This window comes from Artemia franciscana, chromosome 21 (genome assembly GCF_032884065.1).
Source record: "Artemia franciscana chromosome 21, ASM3288406v1, whole genome shotgun sequence".
Classification (NCBI taxonomy): Eukaryota; Metazoa; Arthropoda; class Branchiopoda; order Anostraca; family Artemiidae; genus Artemia; species Artemia franciscana.
The window spans coordinates 25,616,378-25,642,197 of NC_088883.1; the positions used below are offsets into that span (position 1 = coordinate 25,616,378).

The 25,820-nt window shown below is 34.2% G+C and overlaps 2 protein-coding genes across 4 annotated transcripts in view; one reads left to right on the plus strand and one right to left on the minus strand.

Moving 5' to 3' along the window:
• The window catches only part of LOC136040546 (T-complex protein 1 subunit eta-like), a 38,236-nt gene extending 26,059 nt beyond the window's left edge, over window positions 1-12,177 (minus strand). For 2 of the 3 annotated variants that reach the window (XM_065724747.1, XM_065724748.1), the window contains exons 1-3: window positions 12,084-12,177; window positions 6,605-6,865; window positions 4,068-4,226 (exon numbers count right to left, since the gene is read on the minus strand). In XM_065724747.1, the coding sequence (XP_065580819.1) occupies window positions 4,068-4,226; window positions 6,605-6,865; window positions 12,084-12,086 (423 nt within the window). In that variant the 5' untranslated portion in view covers window positions 12,087-12,177. Of the gene's footprint in view, window positions 1-4,067; window positions 4,227-6,122; window positions 6,138-6,604; window positions 6,866-12,083 lie in introns of those variants that run through there. The other variant, XM_065724750.1, reaches the window with a different exon arrangement.
• A 117-nt stretch (window positions 12,178-12,294) lies between these two features.
• Window positions 12,295-25,820, plus strand: part of LOC136040550 (nucleoporin p58/p45-like) — a 41,149-nt gene continuing 27,623 nt past the window's right edge. The window contains exons 1-3 of the mRNA XM_065724759.1: window positions 12,295-12,398; window positions 20,589-20,720; window positions 23,334-23,543. Coding sequence (XP_065580831.1) covers window positions 12,392-12,398; window positions 20,589-20,720; window positions 23,334-23,543 — 349 coding nt within the window. The 5' untranslated portion in view covers window positions 12,295-12,391. The remainder of the gene's footprint in view (window positions 12,399-20,588; window positions 20,721-23,333; window positions 23,544-25,820) is intronic.

Genomic DNA, 25,820 nt, shown 5'->3' on the forward strand with positions numbered 1-25,820 from the left:
AGATTAGATAATAAGACTTCCAATGAAAATACGCAAATTTGGGCAAAATAATGTGATTGAAAACACAGACACCCCCAAATATTTTTTCTAAACTCTATTATTAGCCGGGGTTGCCAGAAGTAACACAATTGTAATTTTTCGGCAAATTTTTGATTACTGATACAAAGAGAAAGAGAGATACGAAAATAGACACACTGAATAAAATAAAAATTATAAATCATTTATTTTACACGAGTTTGAACAGGCAAACCAATCCTTTACGACACCAGACAAATAATCCAATTCAAATTCAATTGGCCATAGCTACTCTAATTTCAATTGAAGAGATCATGAATTATGAATTCAGCAGTCTTTTCATCTACTTCAGCCGAGTTTAATATTCCTGTCTGTCTCTTTGCTTTTTTTTAATGTCCTCCTTTAGTACTTGAGAAATGGACTGAAAATTTAAATAGGTAATATCTCGTCAAACCATTTAAAGAAAGAGAGTAAAATGCTTAACATTTCCAGCAGAAGAGACCGGGAGTAAGTAGGAAGAGCCGTATTGGTACCGGCTGGCCTTAAACTGCTGAGGACAGGCAGTTCAGGTACCCACACTTCCCACAATCAACAATAGCGTGCACTCATTGTTTGCTGACTGGATGATAATAGTGCTTCCAGTGGCTAGTCTGTCCGATGAAGGAGTCAAAGAGGTGAAAGGACTTGATGATAGTCCATATACCTCTCTACAACTTTCAGAACTGGAACTCCCCCTCCATGGAAAATTCCTTTCCCTCATGACATGTTTTGAATAAGCATCAAAATTTGACTCTTTTGATGTATCTATTATTATCAAAACTCTGTTTCTTAGAGTTTTGGTTACTATTGAGCTGCATCACTCCTTACTTAGTTTGTTACCCTAAACTGTTTAAAATTTAATATTTAAGCTGGGAGGGGGCACTGTAATTAATTTTTCACTGGGTGCCACCAACCCTAATAACAGCTCTGATAGGAGATAGAAGTAGATATCCTTGTAACTTGTCAACAGGCCCTGCCCAGTGAGAACATAGACAGATAGTTCTTTTTCAATATTTTCATCATCCTTGCCCAGAGAAATACATATAAGGTTAAACTCCTATAAGGTTAAATATTAATGTCAATTTCTTGAAAAATTAGATCCGTGATTCCCAATGTGGGCTGCACACCCAACCAGTGGGCCATGGCAATATTTTTGTGAGTCATGGGCATGAAGCGCATCCTTCGACTGTCTATACTTTAGAGTCTTAATTTTGAAAATAATCCATGTGAATGGAGTCCTAGTGGCCTGAAACTACTGCGGACAGGCAGCTCAGGTACCCGCACTTGCTGACTGGAGGATAATAGTGCTTCCAGTGGTTAGTTTTTCTGACGAAGGAGTTAAAGAGGTGAAAGGACTTGATGATAGTCTAAATACTTCTCTATAATTTTTGGAACTGGAACTGGAACATTTACAGGGAATGATGAATATTTGCGGGATACTTAAAAAGTCTGTTTTCTTCCTTAATATATGAAGGTTCAAGGTTCAATCGGGTTTAATTAAAAAAAAAGGAAATAACTAAACTTAAAGTACACTGCTCTGTGACAAAACTCACGTTGAGACCCACTTGTTTGGCTGAAAAACACTTGCGAACACTTGAAAATGAACTGCTTATATTGGCAAACAATACATATTTTTACAGTTATTTGTTGTTAATATTAAGCAGTTAGACTTTTTATTTGACAATTCTGTCGTTTGTGACTTCGCACAAGATTCCGTAAAAAAGAATCGGGAATTTTTTAGCTATTAAAGGGCTATTAATTCTCTTAAAGGATCTATGATGCAAGTCAATCTATGATGCAAGCCAAACAGCACTACAAGCATCAATTTCTTAGAATACTTTTTGGGGAAGAAAGACCTACTTTTGAGAGGTGAGTTTAAGGCTGAAAAGTGACAGCCATGATTTTGCTTCCTTGAAACCGGAAACTCACAACTCAATACAAATGAACCACAAAAAGCAATTTGATTGACCTATAAAACCTTTCATGGCTGGTTTTAACTTTACTGCACCGTCTAGAGAGGATTTCTAGCTTTTATTGGTTTTGGTAACATCCATGAATATATAGAATTTGCCAAAGTACATTTTCTAATTATAAAATTAAAACGAAATGAAAATATAATATAGGTAAAACATTTATCAAAAAAGTGAGTATTTAGGTTAGGAACGTTTAAGAGAAAGTTCACTAACTTTATTAAAAGTTTAACCTATTAATATATTTTCATTTCATTTCGATTATCAATGACAATTAATTATGTATATGGTATACATAAAAACAAACGCAAAAATGAAGAATCAGAGAAACAAACTAAATCAGGAAATTCACAAGGAACTTGTTTTCGCCCTGCATCCCCACTAAGGAGACAATTTTAGACCTTTGATTTGAATAAACAAGCTGATTCAGAGCCCCCTAATAAATTAATTTCATTTGCAGAGGAAGGAAATCTTTTTATTTATTTAAATTCGGTGAAAAAAAACATAGGAATACTGCTGGAAAAGAACGTTATTTATAGATCACGATTTTTTTATTGTTTAATATACCGATTTTCGACATATCATACATCTGTCGACATATCATTAAGTATAAACTGACACTTTTCATTTATTTTGTGAAGAGATTATGGAAAATATCAAACATTAAAGTATCAAACTATGGATAATTATGAAATCATCAAACATTTCCATCCCTTTTTGTGTGAGGAGCAAACGTGGGGGTTAAGGAGGCGCCAGTTCCTCTCATATAGAAAATAATTTCATTTTGTTTGAAATTTTAATGTTGTTCTTTAGTTTTTTAAATTAAGGCGTACCCTAATCATAGAAACACATATACAGATGGATTCGTCCAGAGGGAGAGAGCTGGAGCAGGAGTATGTTTCCCAACCCTGAATTTGAACATCTATTCTCCTCTCCAATTGGGATCTTCTATCTTGTCTGCCGAATTATGTGACATTCGCCTGGCCTTGGATGCACTTATAAATTATAACATAGAATCTGAAAATATACTCTGTCTCTCTGACTCCAAATCAGCATTGCTATTGCTCCAAAATATTAATAGAATTGTCAATAAATAGTTATAACAATACTAATTAATAGTATTGGTACCGGCGGCCGAGTGGCCTAAACTGCTGGGGATAGACAGATCAAGTACCCGCACTTCCCACAATCAATGACAGTGTATTATTGTATATAATAGCATGTACTCATTGATTGCTGACTCGAGGAGAATAGAACTTCCAGTGGCTAATTTTTCTGAAGAAGGAGCCAAAGAGGTGAAAGGACTTGATGATAGTCCATATACCTCCCTACAATTTTTGAAACTGGAATTTTATTTGGAAAAACGTGTTTTCTTTTATTTACTATTGCAGAGAGAAAGAGATCCACAAAATCATCCATCATGTATACCATTTTTTTTTCATTACTTTGATTGAGAAACAAACCTTAAAAAATTTATTTTTTAATTTATTTTATGGCTTATTTTATTTATTTATTTATATATTTTATTTATTTTATGGCTCAAAATTAAGTTTAAGTATTGTTGGTATTGACTGACTGATACCTAAGCTGGACGAGAACTGAAAGCAAAGACAGGCTATGGCTAGACATGACTTTTGGCACGCTATTATCTAGTAGATTGATTTTTGTATAAATAATCGCCATTCTTATTTATGTGTTTTATTCTGAAAAGAGACCAACAAAATCCAAAGAAAATATTTGAATAAATATCTAAAAGAAATTAGTATAAATCCACGTCTTTCTGTTGCAATTAGGACAATTTGGTATTGGATGTTACAGCACCCCCAAAAAAGGGGCGTCAATTAGCCGGGGGGGGGAGGATTGCCTCCTCTTAGATTTTTAAAAACACGTGTTTATACTTTCATGAAAAAATACAGTTTTTGGCATTAAAAAAAGAAGCAAAATTACCCCTCCATCTTGATTTTGTAACATACATTTATCCCCCCTATATCTTTGTGAATTAAGGGCCCGAGCCCTTATGCCTAAACTCTTGAATATACTTACTGTAACAGCTATTTCGTTAATCTTCTCAATGCAGAGATTAGTGGCTTTCCTATAGGCTTTAATGGTGACTTGTGAATGGACACCTTCTTCAATGTAAGGCTTGACTTGTCTTAGCAATTCTCCAGCCAATAATACTACACTAGTTGTACCATCACCCACCTAAATAAAAGAAAATAGCTTTAAAGTTTCAGATTATCTTTTCCTGTGGAAGAAGGATTCAAACAGACCCCCCAAAAAATTCACAGTTTTTCTTTAAATTATAATGAAATATGTTTGTTTAAATTGGTTACAAGGAAACTTACATACAACATATACAACTAAAAAAAATTGGCGAAATTGGCCATTCACTTTTCAAGGAAAAAACCTCCAAATGTATTTATTTATTTATTAATACCAAATACGGTAAGCTTTCAAGCTTCTCGCAATTAAAAAATGCAATTAAGCAGTTTTTTGTAATAGCAGGTATCAAGTTTAAAAAAAGATAAAACATCGGTGAAAATTCAGTAAAAAACAAGCTAAAAAAAACAACACCATGTGCCTCACTAACCTTAAAAAAAGAAGATATATTGAAAGTTTTTTTACACTCTTTTCAAATGATTTTTATTGTGAGAAGCAAGATTCACACAGAGCAATGCTGTTTTTTTTCCACAATTGTTCTTTAAAAAATGCAGCAGGTATGGACCAACCTCAACAGAGAAAAATCCCCCCCCCCTATGGGCAGGAATGTTGACAAAAATATACACTATTTTGAGGCAACTGACTCTTACAGAAGAGAAGTAACGACTAAACAATAAAAATGAAAACATGAATGAAGGTTTTTAACCCTTTTACTGCATTTAAAACTGGATTACCCCATTAAAATCAGAAAGAGAACAACATAGAATTGAATAAATCATGGTCATTCACAATGATATCTTTGGACTAAGACAAGCACTGCTACCCCTCCTAATAACTCACCACAGCACCAAGTACAAAAAAGGTTTTTTTTTAGAGGGATGACATTTTTGTTGTTTTGTTTTTTCCCTTTTTTGAACTAAAAATTTAAAATAAAGTGTTTTTCAACATATGTAGCAGCAAATCCCCCATCCCCAAAGTGAGGCACACTTTTTACAGCACAGAGTAAGCTCCACTTCACCAAAATTGTATTTCAATGTCTTAAGCATTGAATTAGTGCTAACTTATGCAATAAACATGCCTCAAATGTCTCATGCACAAACATTTCACACATTCTAAATAGTTAAGTTGTCTCCAAAATCCAAAAAATTTGATTATTATCAATACCATCATTAAGAACCACTGGAAAAAATAAATGATCTAATATAGCTTCAGTGATAAACCCACAAAAACAGCTGGTGAAGTTACACTAATCACCCCTTGAAAGAAGAACAGGAAAACTGTCAAGAATTCTCATAATGGACTTCAATGACTGACTTTCCTGGTTTTGAAATAGTCCAGATTATGAATTTTTCCATAAATATCTTATTTCTGCTTTTGTGGGGATTTGGCATATCCTGTTTCTTTCTTAGATTTGACACTTTTGACATTTTTATGCCTTTTCCAATCAGTAAATCCCAAACCTGAAAAAGCCCAAGGAAAGTTTTTACAAAACTGACACTTTGGCATCAAGGAAAAAAAGTCTTATGACCCCCATAAGAGTCAGACTAGAGTATATCTGTGCCATAAGTTGTATTGCAATAAAAAACTAAATGTTTTACTCCTAGAAAAAAATTTGCTGAATGAAAATGTATATTATGTGGAAGTCTATACCAGGGCGTTATTTACCTAACTTAAAAGACCTTTAGGTGAATTAAGATCCATTGTAAGTTAAATAACATGCTGTCTTCTGTCATATTTAAGCTTAAAACTTGTCTTTGATCATTTTTTAAGTAGTGATGAAATTTTTATGAGGGTACTGCTCCCTTAATATACCCATAACACTAGAATATGATCCTTAAGACTCCACCTTCCTCTAACAGTATATCAACAATGATTTTACCTCTTCGAAATGTTCAGAGGCTTGAACATATAAAAAAAAAGTGCATCAGAAGAACTTACCTCAGCATCCTGAGATTTAGCCACTGAGTAGCTGTTGAGTTACTATTATTAGAGAGGCAGATTTGGTGGCCTTTAGAAATTGCTTGATTTGAAGTGTACATCATACCTCCTAAGGTATTTGAAATTCTGATTTTAATTATTTAAACACCATGTCATTGATATCTAGCTAAGTAGAAAGAACCCAGTGCACTGAATTTAAAAAAAAATAGTGAAAGCTATAATCCAACTGTATAATTTTTTATTGGATTGCATTTTTATGTTTTTTTTTTTTATAAATAACCTTGCACTCAAGGAGCAGGAATGGAGACGACCTTACCAAAATTGATGAATGATAAAAGCTGAAAATGTATATCCAAAAATGATCTTCTTCATTCTCATGTAACAGTATATCAACCCTGTAACAGTATATCAACAATCATTTTAGCTCTTTATAATGTTCAGAGGCTTGAACATATAAAAAAAAGTGCATCAGAAGAACTTACCTCAGCATCCTGAGATTTGGCAATGTCAACAAGAGTTCTGGCAGCTGGATGGACAACATCCAGCATTTTCATTATTGTAGCACCATCATTAGATATTGTTGCATTGCCATTATTGTTAACAATCAGTTTGTCACTGCCTCTTGGGCCTAATGTAGTTCTCACACAATCAGCTATTGCTTGACATGCATTAATGTTGGAAATTAGTTGTGACTTTCCTTGGGAGCTTTCTGTACCCTCTTTGAGAAGAATAATTTGAGGTTGCTGAAATTATTGACAACATAAATAATAATAATAATTTATTTAAACCTGCTGATAAACACAAGAGAAAAGTAGAGTACAAAGAAAAAAGAAAGGAAAAAACATAAGTAACACAAATACAAAACTACAAAAACTATGATTGAATGACAAAGAGATGAGCCCATGGTGTGGACTGAGCTTGCCAGGAACTGACTAGCAACTTAAAATGAAGTAACTCTAGTTTATTTGCCACATCAAATATGCTATAATTATGAATACGTTTTTGGTTCTGAGTACATAGTCAAACTGAGAAAATAGTTGCCAAAGTTAATCAATTAGTTGGTTTAATTAGATGAACCTTCAAACATCTTGATAAGCATACTTTCACCAAACTCTACAAAGGACTTGTCAGACCAACCATTGAATACAGAAATATCATCTGGGGCCCCAACTATAAAATAGACTCTGCTGAACTAGAGAAAGTACAAAGAAAAGCAACAAAGCTTCTCCCAGGACTCAAAGATTTGAGCTATGGAGATAGACAACACCAACTACAGCTACCCTCTCTAAAATATAGGCATCAATGTGGGGATCAGATACAAATTTGCAAGACAAAGAACAACCTGGAGAAACTTGGCTTTAAAAATTATTTTCAGCCTGCTAAAGTTAAAACTACAAGAGGCCATCCATATAAGGTTTTCAAACCAGTGACACAGACCAGAGCAAGAACAAATTTTTGGAGCATCAGAACAGTTGACAATTAGAACTCCCTCCCTGAAACAGTTGTGAAAGCTGAGAACCTAAATTGCTTTAAAATAGACTTGATCAATTCTGGAGAGAACATTTAAATTCACATGACTACTAGACTTGATCGATTCTGGAGAGAACATTTATATTCACATGACTGCTAGAACAACACTTTAACTTAGAACTAAAAAAAAACACAGGAAGCTAACCATGCATCTAGAGTGTCTGACAGGGAAGTTTTCCCTATAGACACTGGATTCTGTAAGTTAATCCTGTAAGTTGATAAAGGCAAACAAAGAGGGAACTTACGATATTGAAAGTAATACAAGCATGGTTGCCTAAAATCCCAGCATTTTAGCAGACTAAAAAGAGCAACAGGTAAAAGCACAGCATGACCACAAAAAGTTGAATATAACTTACATTAAGCTTTCCATTTAAATTTTCTCTTATTTGCTACAATTTCAGAACATACAACATGACGCATAAGCTCCTGAATTACAACTCTCCATTAAATAAGCTATTTCAACTTGACCAGTCTGCCAGAACTAGGGGGCATAGTCGGAAACTGTATCAGAAGAGAATTGTGGAATTCTCTCACCAAAAAAGCAGTCACTACCCCCAGCACAGCTGCCTTTAAAAGAGCCGTTGATGGAGAATGGTCATCAAAGCCATGGCGAACTGAGTGGGATGCCGTTGTGACGTCCAACCATCATCATCACTAACCAGCAATTCTACAGGATTTAATCCTTATTTTGCTGGACAATGCGATTTAAGGTAATTTTAAGGTAATGAATCTTTTTTCTAGAGTCATCCACAATCTGCATTAGTGTAAAGCACCAAAAGTAGATCATTATAACATTTCAAATTCAGCTTGGGACAAAAAGCTGATGTTCTTGAACTGATTCCAGCTCACTCCTGTGAGTCTTAATCCTCCATTATTAAAGACTAATTTTCTCTTTGTAAAAAAAAACAACACAACAACAATAGTAATGGTAGACATGTTTACCTTGTCCTTATGTCAGTTATGGAATTTTGCACACATTGACCAAGAAGGTGCCCAATGGATATTCTTTAAAAAAAAAAGATCTGTTCTATAGATCACCAATTAAAGTTTGGCAGCCATGCTAAGTCTGTTTCATCTTCTGCAAGTAAATCCCTTGGTATGATAAAAAGAATTATCTCCAGCCAATTCCCAAGAGTTTTTATGAAGTTATATAAGGTGCTTGTACGACCATGTATGGAGGTTGGAATGTCATTAGCAGCCCCTTTTTCAAAAGAGATAAGAGGCTGCTTGAGGATGTCCAGTGTCATGCCACTAAGATGGTTAGCAGCATGAACAAATTTCCATACAAAGAAAGACTACATTGTGAAGCTGCCAACACTGACATACCAAAGAAAAAGGGGTGATAGGATTTTAACCAAAAAAATCCTTTGTAAACACCCTTCTTGGTCTCTTTGCACAGCCCTTGCATTCTGGTACTAGAGGACATTCAATGAAGCTCCCTATGCAGCATTCCACAAGTAGACATAGAAGTCATTTCTTCAACCAAAGAGTCATCAATCTGTGGAATCAACTGTCTGAAGAAACAGTTTCTACAACTTCAACCAACACATTCAAGTCCCACCTTGATAAGGAATGGCTCTGCTAGGAGTTCCTTTGCAATTGGGAAACTGTAGAGTCTTCCACAAGAGTCTTGATCAACAACCACAGCCTACACCAAATGATTTTTTTTTCATCACTGGAGCATCCCAAGGATAGATAATCCTTATATTGCTTGAAGCTGCAATTTAAGGTAGAATGTAAAAATAATATCCAACTATACATAGTATCAACATAAAATATCTAGCTAGACAGATAATACTATTTCTAAGAATCTTAGACATATACCTTCCTAGCTGAACATTTGATTGTCTATGCTGATTATTATATATCTACCTAGTTCAATAAGGATTGAACTTAGTTTGCAACCTGAATGTCTAACTAGGTGGATAATAGCATATTTTCAGCTTTCTTATATATATATATATATATATATATATATATATATATATAGATAAGTATAAGTAAATTCTCTATGTAGTTTGGTGATAATATCCAACTAGCTAGACAATTATATGGTAAAATTCTAGTTGATTGACTTTTGGCTATCTCAGTAGGCTAAGGGGTTAGGTTAGGAAAATGAAACTTTCAGGAATGAATCTACAGACTAAAGTATGTCCCAGGAAGGTATTTTGAAGCAACCATCTCCACTCCTTCTCCCTCTAGAGGGCCCAGACCTTTGATGACCTTTCAAAATATGAGTGTTATAAAAGTGAAACCTTGCAAAATAGATCTTCTGCTTAATTGAAGTACAACAAAATTGTTTTCAGCAACATAACTTTGCTCAATCCCAATTTATAAAGTTTTAAATATATGCAAATAAATTTCCTAAATTTTGAAAAAAGACATTGATATGGCTCAGAATTCTACTCAAATAAAAGGAATTGCATTTTTCAGAACTAAAGGCAGAGAAAAAGCAACTGGTAACTGAAAACTAAGGTAAAATGTTGTTTTGTCAAAATTTCAATAGACATAGTCCTGTCATGTAAGCAAATTTCAGGGCTCTCTAGAGGGAGAAGGAGTGGAGATGGGTACCTTAAAATACCTTCCTGGGACATACTTTAGCCTGTAGACCCATCCCTGAAAGTTTCATTTTCTTAACCTAACCCCTTTCTGAGATAGCAAGAAGTCACTCAACTAGAATTTTACTAATTATATTCCTTATTTGCAGCATGAACATCTAACTAGGTGGATAATACTTTGTCTTAGCCTTCTTCATATTATCCAACTATGCAGATAATTATCTTTGTAAATTGGAGATAGGCCTAGTATCTAACTAGGTGGATATTTAATTCTCTAATGCAATACAATTACCAAAGAAAATGTTTCAGGTCACTAACTTCATTAAATTCTGATTTATAAGCTTTTAAAGTGGCTTTCATATGTAAGTTTAGCTTCTGTGTCAACAACTGTGTGTCTGGCCGTGTAAAGTAAATGTATAATGTATGTGTCTGGTAAATGGTAAAGTAAATGTATAATGTATGTGTCTGGTAAATGGTAAAGTAAATGTATAATGTATGTGTCTGGCTAAAGTAAAGTAAAGTTCAACTGTGTGTCTGGCCATGTATTTGCTAAAGTAAAGTTCTGCAATAGGGTACATAGGCCTACATTTGCACACTGTTTTTATGAACATATGATAAATATAGTGCAGAACAGGCTTCTTAATTGATAGAATTTAAAACTACAAAACTTAACAGACACAACTTTATGGACCTACATGCAAGTTTAACCAGACATGTACACTGATTGGTAAATTTTTTGTTGTTCATATTATTGACTGCAATTCAATATAATACTGAAATACTATAAAAGGTGATAATTGTTTTTCAATGCAGGTGAAGTAATTATGAGTAATTATGGAATATAGTAGCTTAAAAAACAGTGAAAAGTTGAATTTTTCTAAGGTAAGCAAGGATTTACACTTTTAATAGTAATATAGGATCAAATTTGACCAAAATATAAGCTGTAATGCACAAAAAACTGCATTATATAGAGGAGGGGGAAGGGGTATAGTTAGGGATCTAAAAATAACTTCCCGGAATATACTTTAGCCTGTAGACACAACCCTGAAAGTTTCAATTCTCTAGCCCAACAACTTTCCAAGATAGCAAAAAGTCAATGGATTGGAATTTTACCAAAATATGAAAGATGATAGAAGAAGGTGTAGCCTAGAGTGGTTAGGCTATGCTATTTTAAGCCTTTATTATAGGCTACCTGAAAACTAGAAATACTTTGGTTATTTTCAAAAGCTCACAGAGGGATTAAATTTGAATTTGCAATGGAAGCAATTATTATATTTGTAAGGAGCTTAAAAAGGCATTGATTGGTATGTTCACTTTATTTGTTGGTCAATAATAAGAACAACAGAAAATTTACTCACTGCTTAGTAAATTTGGAGAAACATATCTTAAACTGGAAAAAATATCTAGAGATAGCCTATAGGCTGAGTCACAACATAGGCAATAATGCTCCTAAACCAATGAAACAAATAAAAAAATTTATCACCAAAATTGTGGCTTGTGCCTTTTACAGAAAATCCTTATATCACTCCAAGCTGCAATATAAGGTAATTAAGGAGATGGCTTAAATATTGATTCAAATCATTTGAACTGTTTTCAAAACCTAGGCCTAAAGCACGAAGAAGCAGAATCAGAACAAGAATAAGATAACTTTTTTTTCTAAGGGAAGGTTAGGCCTCACCCAGGTATTCTCTGCAATTTCTTAAGCCTTCAACATAGACAAGGAGAAAAGAAAGGAGCTTAAAAACAGCTTGCCAGTTTGTAGGGTAAGTCTCAAAATTGAAAGTTTTGTTCTCCTAGCACAACTATTTCTATAAGCTCCTTATCATGAAAGTTGTTATTTCTTACTGGGACCAAGCAGCAGATAGACACCTACCATCCTATTAGCCTATATAAGTTTATTTTGATTTTTAAGGCTCTTCCCTGTTCCTGTCTTTGCCGGTGCCCTTTGTTGCTGATGTTTTCTAAAATCTGTTATAAAAATGTAAGAGTTAAACAATAATTTTCAGAAAAAACTAAATTTTATAAACAATAAATACCTATGGAATTCATTCCGTGTAAAAACTATTTTTGTATTCATAAACATATTTAAACTGAAATTTTGTTTTTTCAGTAAAAAATAAAACTCAGTAAAGGAATTAATTTCTATCCTCTAGTGGCAAAAAATTCGAAAGCAGAATAACAATGCAGAGTAAGAATTTAAAATTTAAGCTAAAGGAACAACACAGTTTCTCTAGTAAATTACTGAAAAGTTTTTGTGGGCTGAAAGTGACGTAATTTTATAAATCCATCACTTATAGGTCACTTAAGTTCTTTGAAAAGAGCTCTAAACTTCCAGTAAAAATTTTGTAGCCTAGGCCACAGAGAAATAAAAAAATATTCTTTAGATAAGGATGATATTCTAGAAAATTTGCTTTATTTAAAGACCATCAACAGGTTTTTTGTAAAATTCTAGTTAATTGACTTCTTGCTATCTCAGAAAGGGTTTAGGTTAGGAAAATGAAACTTTCAGGGATGGGTCTACAGGCTAAATTATGTCCCAGGAAGGTATTTTAAAGTACCCACCTCCACTCCTTCTCCCTCTAGAGGGCCCTGAAATTTGCCTACATGACACGTCTACACCTATTGAAATTTTGACAAAATAACATTTTACCTTAATTTTCTGTTAGCCTACTAGTTGCTTTTTCTCTGCTTTTAGTTCTGAAAACACAATTCCTGTTATTTTAGTAGAATTTTAAGCCATATCAATGTTTTTTTAAAATTTAGGAAATGTATTTGCATATCTTTAAAACCTTATAAAATGGAATTGAACAAAGTTATGAAGCTGAAAACAATTTTTTTTGTACTTCAATTAAGCAGAAGATCTATTTTGCAAGGTTTCACTTTTATAACACACATATTTTTAAAGGTCATCAAAGGTCAGGGCCCTCTAGAGGGAGAAGAAGTAGAGGTAGTTGCTTCAAAATACCTTCCTGGGACATACTTTAGTCTGTAGATTCATCCCTAAAAGTTTCATTTTCCTAACCTAAACCCTTTCTGAGATAGCAAGAAGTCAATTAACTAGAATTTTACCCAGACTTTTTATTAGTTAACTACCTAGGTGGCTCAACAAAGATAATGTCCATAGGTATCAAATATAAGGCTTCAAATAGGTTAGTATGGCCTCTTCAACACTGAGATCCTGACAACCTTCAAGCTAGCAAATCTCTATTCAAGCAGAAGCCCAATTGGTAAATGTTTAGTTATTTCAAAAGCTGTCTAAAATGTGTATTACTACATATAGCAAGATTCTGATATTTAGCACTCATGCAAAGAAGGCAGCAGAATCAGTTAGCTCATCACTAGGGCTCATAAAAAGAACAATTTCCTCCTGTTCTCCTAAAATTCTGAGCCTTTTGTGCAAAGGACTTGTTCAGCTAAGGCTAGAGACAGGTATGGTCCTTGCATCTCCCTTTTTCAACAAAGATATTAAAATTTTTGAAGATGTCCAGAGAAGAGCCACTAAGATGGTGAGTGGACTGCATGAACTCCCTTACCCTACAAGGCTATGCAAGCTGAAACTCCCAACTCTGGTTTATAGAAGAAGATGGGGTGATGCCATTCTGGTTCATAAACTTATTAATTCAAAGAAACTTCCTAATCTCCTTCTTTTATTTTGAGATATCAAAATCTCTGGCACAGGGGCCACTAGACCAAGGGTGCCAATGTGACTTGAGGTGGGCACCAAATTGACAAATTTATTTTTAAAAAGGTTAAGAAAAGGGAAAAAAACGGAATAAGTGTGCCAGAAGTGTCTTGGGGGAGGGTTGCCCTCTCTAACCCCATGGATCTGTTCCTGGCCTAAATTTCATTTAACTCTTTTGTTCATCTGATTTCAACCAAATTAGCAATATAGTTAAAATAAAAAGATAGAATAGATTTACTCACACAAAAGCCCTATTGGGCCATTCACTGTTTAATTAGTCACAAAACTGAAATTATGGATTTTTTGAGGGTGAAGGAAGTCTATTATTAGTCAAAACTTATGTTTTTATTCCCAGGTATTTTTGGATATTTTACCAAAATATCTGGAAATATCCTTCAATTCTCTTGCACATTCAGCCACCAGTCTTTGTCTCTTATCCATTCTATGCTTGTGTCCAATTTTTTTTATTTTTATCCATTTTGAACTTTTAGCTACAAAGCTAATTTTCAATCTGTCATTGTGAATAGATAAATAGCTATATTTTACTGTGTTACTGAATCTTTAACACAAAGAAAAACTTTCATTTTCAACATTTGTTTCCATCTTCATAAAATAGGGGAAAGTTCCATGTTTGTTGTAAAATCTTTGCTGCAATCAAAGATTTCTCTGCCAATTTTGCAGGTATATCCTGAACCAGCTGAAGATAAATAGTTTTTGTTTGTTTTAAGTTTCAACTTTGCTCTTTACATTCATAGAAAAGCTTTGCTTTTTGTTATTAATTGGGTGAATCAGCTACAAATAATTGACAAGTTTACTAACAAAAAAAGGTAAAAAAAAGGAAAAAAAGAACAGAATACAAATGAGGGCTCCAGAAAAATCTTGGGGGGCTAAGGCCCCTGGGATCCGCCCCTGTGCTCCACCCCCTTGATTGTTAAAGATATAGTCCTAATTATATATTTCTCCATCAATTGAATATTCTAATATGTATTAGGTCCTCTGTTAAAATATGCTCTAGTCTTGACTAAATGAAGTTATGTTGACTATGATTATTATAATATTAGATAGAAAAATAATTTGCTACAATTAAAAATGAACAATGTAAGGTTACATGATAATTTTGTTAATAGAAGTTAATTATTTGTTAATAATTTTAGTTTTCTATATATTCTTAGGGTTCTATCTCTGTCCTTTGTACAAAAAGTTCATCCATTAAGCAGAGGCGCCATTTGGGCCAAATCTTGGGGTGGGCATGGACCCCATCTGCCCCCCCCCCCGATTCACTTTGTGTTGCGTAAGAAAAATCCGGGCTTTGGCAACACATTGATCAAATATTCTAAGTAAAAATGCATTTTCAGCACCTGTGTGTTACTTGGAAATGTACTGTAACCAAATGTGGAACTCAGCCACGCTGACCTCTAAGATTAATTATGACAACAAAGAATACAATCAACAAGGTTAAGTGACTAAACTGAAAGTGGAAAATTCAACCAGACCACAGGCTGGCATTCCTCAGCGAGAAACTTTCTTATTTAAGTAAACAATACATCAGTGAAAGTAACCTTCATTGTTATGCTGAGGGTTGTAACCAAAATCTCAGTGTCTCTTCAGCAGAAATCTTCCAGATCAAATATATTTACAAAAAGGAAAAACATAACAAGAAAAAAAAATATAACAACATTCAAGGTAACAAGGGGAACCGCCAAGCTTTCATCTTTGCAAAATCATCAACAAGCTGGCTGTAGTCCAAATTTTTTACTAAATCCTTCTCTGCAAAAATCAAAAAGAGGTGACTGAGACAATCATCTCCTTATGCAGACTGCACGTAGTTTTTCACTATTTCTAGGCTAGAAAACAAACGCTCATTGCTCGCTGTTGTCTCAGGAAGTGTGGCAGCAATACGAAGTACTTTAATTACTTCTGAGTAAGCCACTTGTAATGCCTGAAGATGGTCAACAATGTCTAGGAAGTTTTCCGGCTTTTTCTTCTCATTGAGCAAGAAACGCTCAGCAATACCAGCTTTATATTCGAGAAGAATGCTGTCAATATCCAGCTCGCCCTAAAGAGAAGAGAAAAGCTTGAGCAGCTCTGTGTCCATAAACTTGGTTGAGCTTGGATCCAAGGCTTCGAGCGTACTCAGCACTGGCAAGTTATCTGTGAAATACTTTCTGTCAAATTTGGCTAGTAGATGGTCAAAAGTTTTGAAGTGTTCATGCTTCATTACATCCGCCAAAGTAGTAGTAAAATTTCCAGATTTGATGAAATTCTTTCCTAGCATCAAAGTTGTCACAAATTGTTTCCGATGCTTGGTGATCTTTTGAATTCTTCAAGTTTGTCCTTTCTGACCAACAGAGGAGGGTCTAGTTGTGGGTCCATTCACAGCAGGCACTTCAATTTTGAGTTCTGTTGCAAACTCTTTAGCCTTCTTGAAAAGCAATACAAATGAAGCATCTGAACGCAGGCTGGTGAGTTTGCTTCTTGTGGCCTGAATCAGGGTGCACAACCGATAAATAACCAAGTCGACGGCGACGGCATGGAGTTGCTGAGACAGCGATTTCGTTGCTCGCGTAATTGCTTTGATGTAGTGCAATTGGAAGATAACAAGGAACGATTCCATCAAGAAATGATAGGCCAGGAACTGACCTATTTTAGTCTATCAACTTAGAGGAATTACTGCAAATATTCAGAATTTATAATATTAATATAATCATCTAGGAAACGGGCATTTGACAGAGCTTGAGAATTAGATTATGTATCTAACTTGCTTTCAAAGTTTACAATGGTTAATAGCAAATAGTGTTATTATTATGGCTGGCAAAGGACCCTTTTTGGTGGAAGCTTGGGCCCCTGGAAAATCTGGGGTGGGCATTTGCCCCCCCCCCCTGCCCCCCCCCCCCCCCAAATGGTGCCTCTGCCATTAAGCAAAAGAAAAAGAAATTAATTAGAAGAAAACGAAGTAAAAGAAAATAGTTTCTTAGACCCCAGTGTCTTTTTATTTATAATTAAAATAAAATGAAAACATGCTAATAGGTGTAACTTTTAGTTACGACATTGAACTTGAAAGAAAAACCTAATAAGTCTGAATATTTTGGCTCCATATTCAAAAGCCTTGACCAATAGGGAAAAAAAGAAGAATTGGATTAAACAAATTAACACATGATATTCTAGAAAATAACATAAAATAAAACACAAGTAATATAGGCCTAAAAAGGGTGCCTCAGTACTCCATCCTTTCACAAAATTCAGCTTTTTTTCTCTTTTTTGTGCGTGTGCAAGCGTTTGTCTCTTGAACCAATGTGTAGATCTCTGTTGCTTTCTACTCTGTTGCTTTATGCTATGTTTGTATGAATTGTAAAATATCAACAAGTATTAAGTAAGTAAATGAGAAAAACTTCAGTTCAAGATTAAATGTAATTTCTTACTGATTCAAAAACTCTTCAAATACCACTCTTGACATAAATTGAAAAGTAGGCTGTTAATGAAACATGCACTAGCCATGTTTTGATTTTGGACTTTAATTGAGTCAAAATCCTGCGAGTGGTAAAAATTACTTTCAGCTATTTTTGTGTCTGAATTTGCACTAATAAGAAAATGTAATTTTATGATTATAATCTTTGGTTTAGCAACTATTTAGTCTATACAGTACAGCATTTTCTGAGAAACAGATTTGGAGCATATCAAATTTGTTTAAAGCAACTTAAGAAATAAGAATATTAATACTAATTCGATGGATGAATGGTACATTAGGAATCCATTTGAGAAAAATACATCACATTTTTTAAATTTTACATCACAAACTTTTTTTTTAATTATTTTGAGAGTTAATAGTAGGAGATACTGATGATACAGTACTGTACTTTTAGTCTTTAAATTAAAGAACCAAAAGTTTCTATCCACCCAGTCTTTTACGACACAGCTCCTCATCACAAGTGGACACTTTAAAAGCCACCATTCCTAACATATCCCTTCAGTCGTCAGTCAAAACTATAAATGATTTATAATAGTACCCGAGTTTAAATTTATGTTTTGTATTGTTATGAGGCCAGGGTTGCAGCTTGGGTTTGGAGTTGGGGGGGGGGGGTATAAAGAATGTTTTAGCAAAACTGTACAGTGGGTTGGCAAGTGCTCACACATAAGCTAAATTAAACTGAATACATTAGCTAAATTCCAAGGTGTTCTCTGCTGCATACAGACACCTTGGAACTTTGGGAGGGGAGTCACGACCCCCATCCTCTCCTTGGCTGCATATATTGATCAGAATAATATCAACATTTTAAAACACAACACAGCCTATATGCTATACTTTTGATATATAGTTTCCAATTTTCCAATTCCAAAGGCTTCTGAGCTTGTTAATTATTAGGCTAATATTGCAATATAAAAATCCAAACTCAAAACACAGTAAGTACAGATTTTTTAAATGTTGCTTTGATTTCTCCCAAAATTAATGTTTAAGATTTTTTGAAATTCAAAAATATAAGAAAGCGGGAAAGAAATGTTTGTAGAGCATCAAAAATTTGACAGAGTAAGATTTTTCAAATATTACTAATATGCATCTTCAATCTAAAATTTTTGTCTCATAGCCAAGCACTACTAAAGTAATTGCAAAGTTATCTTTGTACTTGGCTTTTTTACAGCAAAATTCTTGTACAAACTAATTAGCTAGCCCAGCTCTACTTAAACATTGTTACAGTAGAACCTTGTAAATTTTCAAAAATCAACAGACTTGTTTTAACTTAGACAAAGAAGCTTACTCCCGTTTGGGCTACATTGCAAACGACTCAAGTTACACTTCTTCTTGGAACAACTTGGCTACAACTACAGTCTATCCAACAGCATTTGAAAGATTCTATTGACCTCAAGGCTGATACCAACCTTGCTCTTGCTCAGGGATACCATCCCTGCTCTTGATACCAAAATTTCCTGAATTTTGGAGGCTAGTTTCCAGATTTTCAAAATCTGGTCAGAAGCATTGGTCATAGGTAAACATAGAGAAATCACTTGGAGTGTGAATTGAGGAGGGGGGTATTAAAAAATAAGCTTTTTCAGTAGTTTCCCTGAAAAAAAATGAAAAAAAAATTACCCCTACTATATTTTGAAAAAAAAATCATGTTTCTGCATCTCCATTTAAAAAAGAAAAAAAATTTTGGATTGTTTTCAATGATTGGGTTCCTGGAAATTACCCTACCCACCAAATTAACAAACCTTCAAGGTATAACTGCCAGGCATGTATGAAAAAATCAGTAAGGACTACCTTTTTCAAATTATTTTAATGTTTCTCTCTCTATTTTAGAATATCTTCAAATATTTTTTTGTTTTTGCTGATTTGACATCAGGACATGCCTAATCTGACTGAGTATTGATCTTATGATTTTATCTTTAATTGTTTCTTTTGGAGTATTGGCTAACTTTCCCCTCTCGTCACCCCACTTCCTTGATAGATTTATGTATATATATATATATATATATATATATATATATATATATATATATATATATATATATATATATATATATATATATATATATATATATATATATATATATATACATGTCATCTTATCTCTTGTTATTACAAATGTGATTTTTTATAATATTCATAAATTAAAAGTATTTGAAGTATGGATCAAGTTCAGTATAAAAATAAACTTCAATCAAACTCCATGTTCATAACCATCAAAAATGTTTTATACTTCATTACTTTTCGAAAAGCTCGATTTATTGTTATTTTCGTGTTCATAAGAATGAGAAGAGGTTGTAAGAATGGATTTAAAGGAATCAGAACTTCATGGAATTGGGAGATTGCAGAGTAAAGCTTTGAATAGATTGGGAAGGAGTTGGAGTGTGTGGAGCTATGTTAACCCCAGGCAGCTTTTTGGACCTGACTTTGCTCTTTGTTTCTTTTTTTGTGTTTTTTCCAATAATTAATTTTTTGGTAGAGGTTTAGTAAATAGTCATTATTGATTAAGATCTATAATAAATGTAAAATAAACTTCAGTGTCAATTTCAAAGAACTGAAAAGGGACCAAACAGATAAAGCTAAACATCATTTTCATTTCCATTATTGGTTTTAAAAATCATCTTCTAATCTAATTTATAAGTCTTATCTTATCAAATGCTAGTTGAATCAAATTATAAACCAGTCTTAAGTCCTTAACTGAAATGATAAATTTGACATTGTGATTTATATTATATAATTAAAACTGAATTTGTTTTTGGCATAACTATCCACAAATGCATAAAACCTTAAAAATTTACATAGGACTGACTTTTAATATCATAATAAAAATGGCCCATCTTCAATCAAAAGCTTAACTGAAGTCTAAGTAATGGGTATGTTTGCATAGAAAGTGAAGACTTTGCATTAAAGCTCTTTTATTTCAAAAATGAAACTTAATGGTAGAATTGTCATGAAATCGGAAAGCTCTCAATTTGAATTTCAAAAAATATCTGCTTTCTTCAGTTCTGGCTAATCAGCCCATCTCTACTCAAATTATGTATTTTCATAGTGTGCTATTGAAAGGGGCACTTAATCTAGAATTTGACCTTATAAAAACTATTCATGATTTTTCTAACCTTTACTGCAAGGAAATTTTCTCTTTTAAGTATGAAGCTGATGTCAAATAAGTAGTAGTGTTATTAACTCGTAGTTTTTTTATTGTCAAACTTCTGAACTTATGCACATTCCACTTATTTTAGGTGGCTTTTCGTTTGGAACCAATCCTGCTCCATCATTCTCAGCCACAGCCTCTACTCCAGGGTTTTCTTTTGGAACATCAACTAATACTCCTTCATCTGGAGCGCTTTTAGGAAGTACTACTCCTGCATCTGGTATGCCAGGGAATTCTTATTTTTAGCTTGAATTTTATGTTGTACATTCCAAAAATAGGGGGGTTAATAACCAGGTACTCTCATTCTGGGGCTGCATGGTTAGTTTTTTTCTTGTAGGCGATTTTTTTTTACACTTTTGACAGAATGAAAGAAAGGATTGAACCAAAGAAAGGATACTGGATCTCAAAATTTGAGGTTTAATTAGCTCTCCCACAACTTGGTGCAATAATAAGCTCCATGTTGTAAGGGTGGTAAAAAAGTACATGCAAAACATGTTGCTCTTTACTGAAGTTACACTAATATGTAGACTGTTATATAGCGTTTTTTTTTCATTAGGAATTTTTCATTCCTACTCCATCATTCTCAGCTCAAGCTAAAGCCTTTAAACTGCAACTTTGTTTTGGTGAATCAACTAATACTATTACATCTGGAACACCTAGGAAGTATCAGATGCGATGTTGGGCACTGAATGTCACAGTTAGGACTATAAGGGTGGTCATGTGCTCTCAGATCAGTTATGTCACTGAAGAAAGAGCACTGAGTCTCAAATTTTGTGACTGAATTAGCCCTCCCCGAACTACAATCATCAGCTCCATATAGTGAACCCAGTAAAAAAAAGAATTAAAGAAAAATAAAAAAGACCTGCAAAACATGTTGTTCTTTGCTAAATGTTCACTAACATATAGACTGTTATATGGCAATTTTGCCTAAGACTGAGGTCGAATGGCCCTCAATGTTAGCTATGTGGAAAAACCTGAAACCCCAACAAACGGAAATACAGCTTGTTTGCTTAATATAACATCACAAGTAGTGATGACAACTTTCTCTTGATGTCACAGAGAGTAGTATACACAAATAGGGGCCTAGTGCTGCTAATATTATTCACCATCCTGCCTCTGGCCATCCTTTCGAGTGTCTGACCACAGGGATGGGTATTTTGTGGGATACACTGTCAACATTGGATGGACTGACACCAGTAATGGCTGCCAAAAACATACCTGATCGGGGTCAAGTCCCCTGTACATGTGCAGTGCCAACTATGGCGCAATAAAAGATCCCTCGTAGAGCAATCTGAGTTGGAAGAAAAAAAGTTCACCTGGTAATACAAGATCTGAGGATCAAGTGCTGCTTGCTGCCAATGAGTGCCAAGTAGTGGATGATGCTCTGCTCTTTTGAAGGACAAGTGTTGCCTGCCCAAGCTGGTCTCTCTGCAACTCAGATTGCAGAAACCTGCAAAACTTATTGTTCTTGACTAAATATTCACTAACATATAGACTTTTATATGGCAATTTTGCCTAAGACTGAGGTCGAAGGGCTCCCCAATATTAACCATGTGGGAAAATCTGAAAGCCCAACAAATTGAAATACAGCTCGTTTGCTTAATATAACATCACGAGTAGTGATGCAAGTGAACTTGGTGCCACAGAGAGTATTATGCACAAATCGGGGCCTTGTGCTGCTATTTTTATTCACCATCCTGCCTTTGGCCATCCTGTCGAGTGTCTGACCCTGGGGATGGGTATTTTTATGAGACATTAGTGTCAATATTGGATGGACTGAAACCAGTAATGGCTGCCAATAATATGCTTGATAGGAGTCAAGCCCCCTTTACATGTGTAGCACCAACAACGGCGCAAGAAAAGATCCCACGTGGAGCAATCTGAGTTGGAAGAAAAAAAGTTCACCTGGTATACAAGATCTGAAGATCAAGTGCTGCTTGCTGATGATGTGTGCCAAGCAGTGGATGATCCTCTGCTCTTTGAAGGACAAATGTTGCTTGCCCAAGCTGGTAGTTGGGCTTCTTGCGTTAAGGGAAAACAATGGTAGACACCTTCTACAAAGGGGAGAAAAATAAATAGAAAACCCTATATCAAAATACAACGCCCAGAGGGCACCAATAGACCAGTACTTATTGATGATTAATGTTATCTTTATGGCATTTGGAGGAAGCAGACCTTTGTGGTATCATTTTCGGCTTAGTTCAATGAGTCTACCCATAACAATGATAATAGAAATAATGTTCTTCTTTATTGACCGTCTCTTACAAAATTTTATTCTAGTGTAAATTCAAATATTTTAAATTACCATGTGCTTATGTTTAAGATGTCTAATCTCAATTAGAGATAATCCCATAAAAAATTTTAACTTCTAAGAGTTTTTTTTGGCTATAAGAGGTACTTTGTAAATATGGAACTATTTAATAATTTAGATAATAGTTCAATGGAATAGTTCTTTGGAATAGACCAATGGATTTTTTTTGAGTCTAGTATTGCATCAGCTTTTTTGATGTTGTTACTGGATGAATTTAATCCAATTTATCTTCTGTATTCTATGCTTTTTTTTATTACCATATTTTTACTCTAACATATATTTTATTGCCATATTTTTATTCTAACTTTTATTTTATTACCATACATATTACTAAAAATGGTATTTTCCGCAGAAGGACCAAAAAAAGTGTTTTTTTAAAGTAGGGAAGAGAAGGCAAATCTAGACCTAAGGAACATTTGCCGCATCCCCCAATTAAGGCGCCTGTCAGTCTACTTTCTAAATTGCATACTATGTTTTTCTTTGACTTTCTCAGATAAATCATTTTATATTTGTTTTATTTAGGAACTACTAGTTTCTCGTTTGGACAGACTGCACCTCCAGCTGGCTCTTCTGGACAAAGTCTTTTTGGTGGAACTTCGGCCCCTTTATTTAGCTCGAGTAGTACCAATGCTGGAACTGGGACTTCATTTGGTTTTGGAACTACCCCTGCGTCCACTGCTTCTACGCTGCCATCTTTTGGATTAGGTGGAACTTCTCAACCATCTGGAGTTGGTTAGTTTTCATTGCTTGAGCCCCTTAATAGTTCGTCTTATATTTAGAAAGTTAGGGCGATAAGTACAATATTTTTTCATGCTATTTAGTCAAATCATTAGGCTAGATAACTAATTTTATGTACAAGCTTATATTGTTGCCTTCAACTTAGTTTTTGCTAGATATTTTGCGCTAACATTATATAACTGGTCACGTTCAAACTTGTAAGCAAACCATAGCGACTTGATTTTATCTAACAAAAAAAAAAGAATTTTCAGGTATTTTTCTAGTTTGAATTAAAACATTAAAATTATTGCTCATTTTCTGTAAATATTTTTGCAGTTTACGCAATAACTTTAGCGATTCTAAACTTAACACGATTTTCAACATTTTTTATGTCTTAAAAGACATTGCTTATACTTAACAGATAAGAAATTTGGTAATGATATTTTTATAATAACAATGTCTACTAGGCTTCAAATTTGTTGTTTTTTTTAAGGTTTTTGAGTTGTTGTAATCCCTTGTTAAAATACATATGAATATTTTTGCAATTACTAGGTTTTTGCTCTTTACGCAATTTTATGTATTTTCATACTGAACATTCAAAGGTATTTGATTATTACAGCAAGTCCGATTTCTAACAACGATTTCTACTAAGTTTTTAACTTTTTATTTTCTTTTTTAAGGTTTTTGAACTGTTGTAATCCCTTGTCAAAATATACGCAAATAGTTTTGCAATTACAACTTTTTTGCTCTTTAAGCAGTATAATATAAACTTCTTGATACTTGAAAATCTTCAGTTTTTACACATAAGTTTGACAATTTTGACAACGTCATTGTAATACTGATGTATATGAAAATGACGTCACTCACATAAATATTTCTTTCCAAAATTAAGGCTCTTAATGAATTTTATCAAACTTCTGAACTATCTAGATCGTTTTTTAGGCCAGAATATCTTAAGCTGCCAATTTTCGCGAAAAAATATGGAGTCGTTTTTGAGAAAAAACACATACATAAGTAAATAAATATAAAATTATTGCTTGCTTATAAAGATAGTATATGTATATCTATATATATATATATATATATATATATATCTATATTTAGTAATATTACTACTACTACTAACAACTTGCCGCAGCACCAAGCCGCCTTAGGCCAACACAGCTATGGACGCTCCTCCATCCCAATCTATTGGAAGCCTCCCTCTTTACACTCTCCCAGGAAGTTCCCATGCCCCTTAAAACTTTACTTACGATATCCTTCCACCCTGATTGCGGATGACCTGCTTTCCGTTTAGCCCTTGATGGTTGGTTGAAAAGAACAATCTGTCATCCTTCATCCGCAGAATGTGCCCTAGCCATTTCAACCTTTCTCTTATTACAGCCCTAGAAAACATGTATTCAACTACAATCTTCCTGCAGCCTACTGTTTGAAATATGGTCAGTACGTCTGGTACCCAGGACAATCCGTAGGCAATTATTCTGGAAAACATTTAGCAAATCTTTCTCGGTTTCTCGGAGTGTCCATGCTTAAGAACCTTATTCGACGCTTAAGAAAATTTCCTTCGCCAATTCATTAATGAAGTTATTTAATGTCAATTTTCAGTTTACTGATAATATCCATTTTGCTCAATTTTTTCAATCTGTTTTGATCACGCGTTATAATTGTCATAGTGTAAGTAAAATTTGCAAAACAAAGACTAGGCACGGGCATAACATTTCATCTTGGAGGGGGCATACTTCTAGGCAGATGACACAATTTCAAAAAATGAGCAAATTACACATTCGAGGAAAAATCGTATGTAAAACATAGCTATGATATGGTAGAATTTAAGAATCTTAACTTTTTTTTACAATTTACGACATTTTATTTACGTGGAAACGTTCAGTTCAGTTTTACTACTACTAATACTACTAATAACTCACTGCAGCACCAAGCCGCCTGAGGCCAACACAGCTACGCACGCTCCTCCTCCAACCTAATTTATTCAAGGCCTCCCTCTTTACACCCTCCCAGGAAGTTTTCATTTCCTTTAAATATTTATTTATGACATCCTCCCAACACAGACGAGGACGACCTGCTTTCCGTGTAGCCCCAGACGGTTGGCCAAAAAGGACAATCTTCGGCAATCTGTCATCCTTCACCTGCAGAACGTGGCCTAGCCATCTCAACCTTTCTTTCATTATAGCCCTAGAAAGCAGGATTGAACCACATTTTTCGTACAGCCTAGTGTTTGAAATATGGTCAGTCAGCCGGGTACCCAGAACAATCCGTAGGCAATTTTTCTGGAAA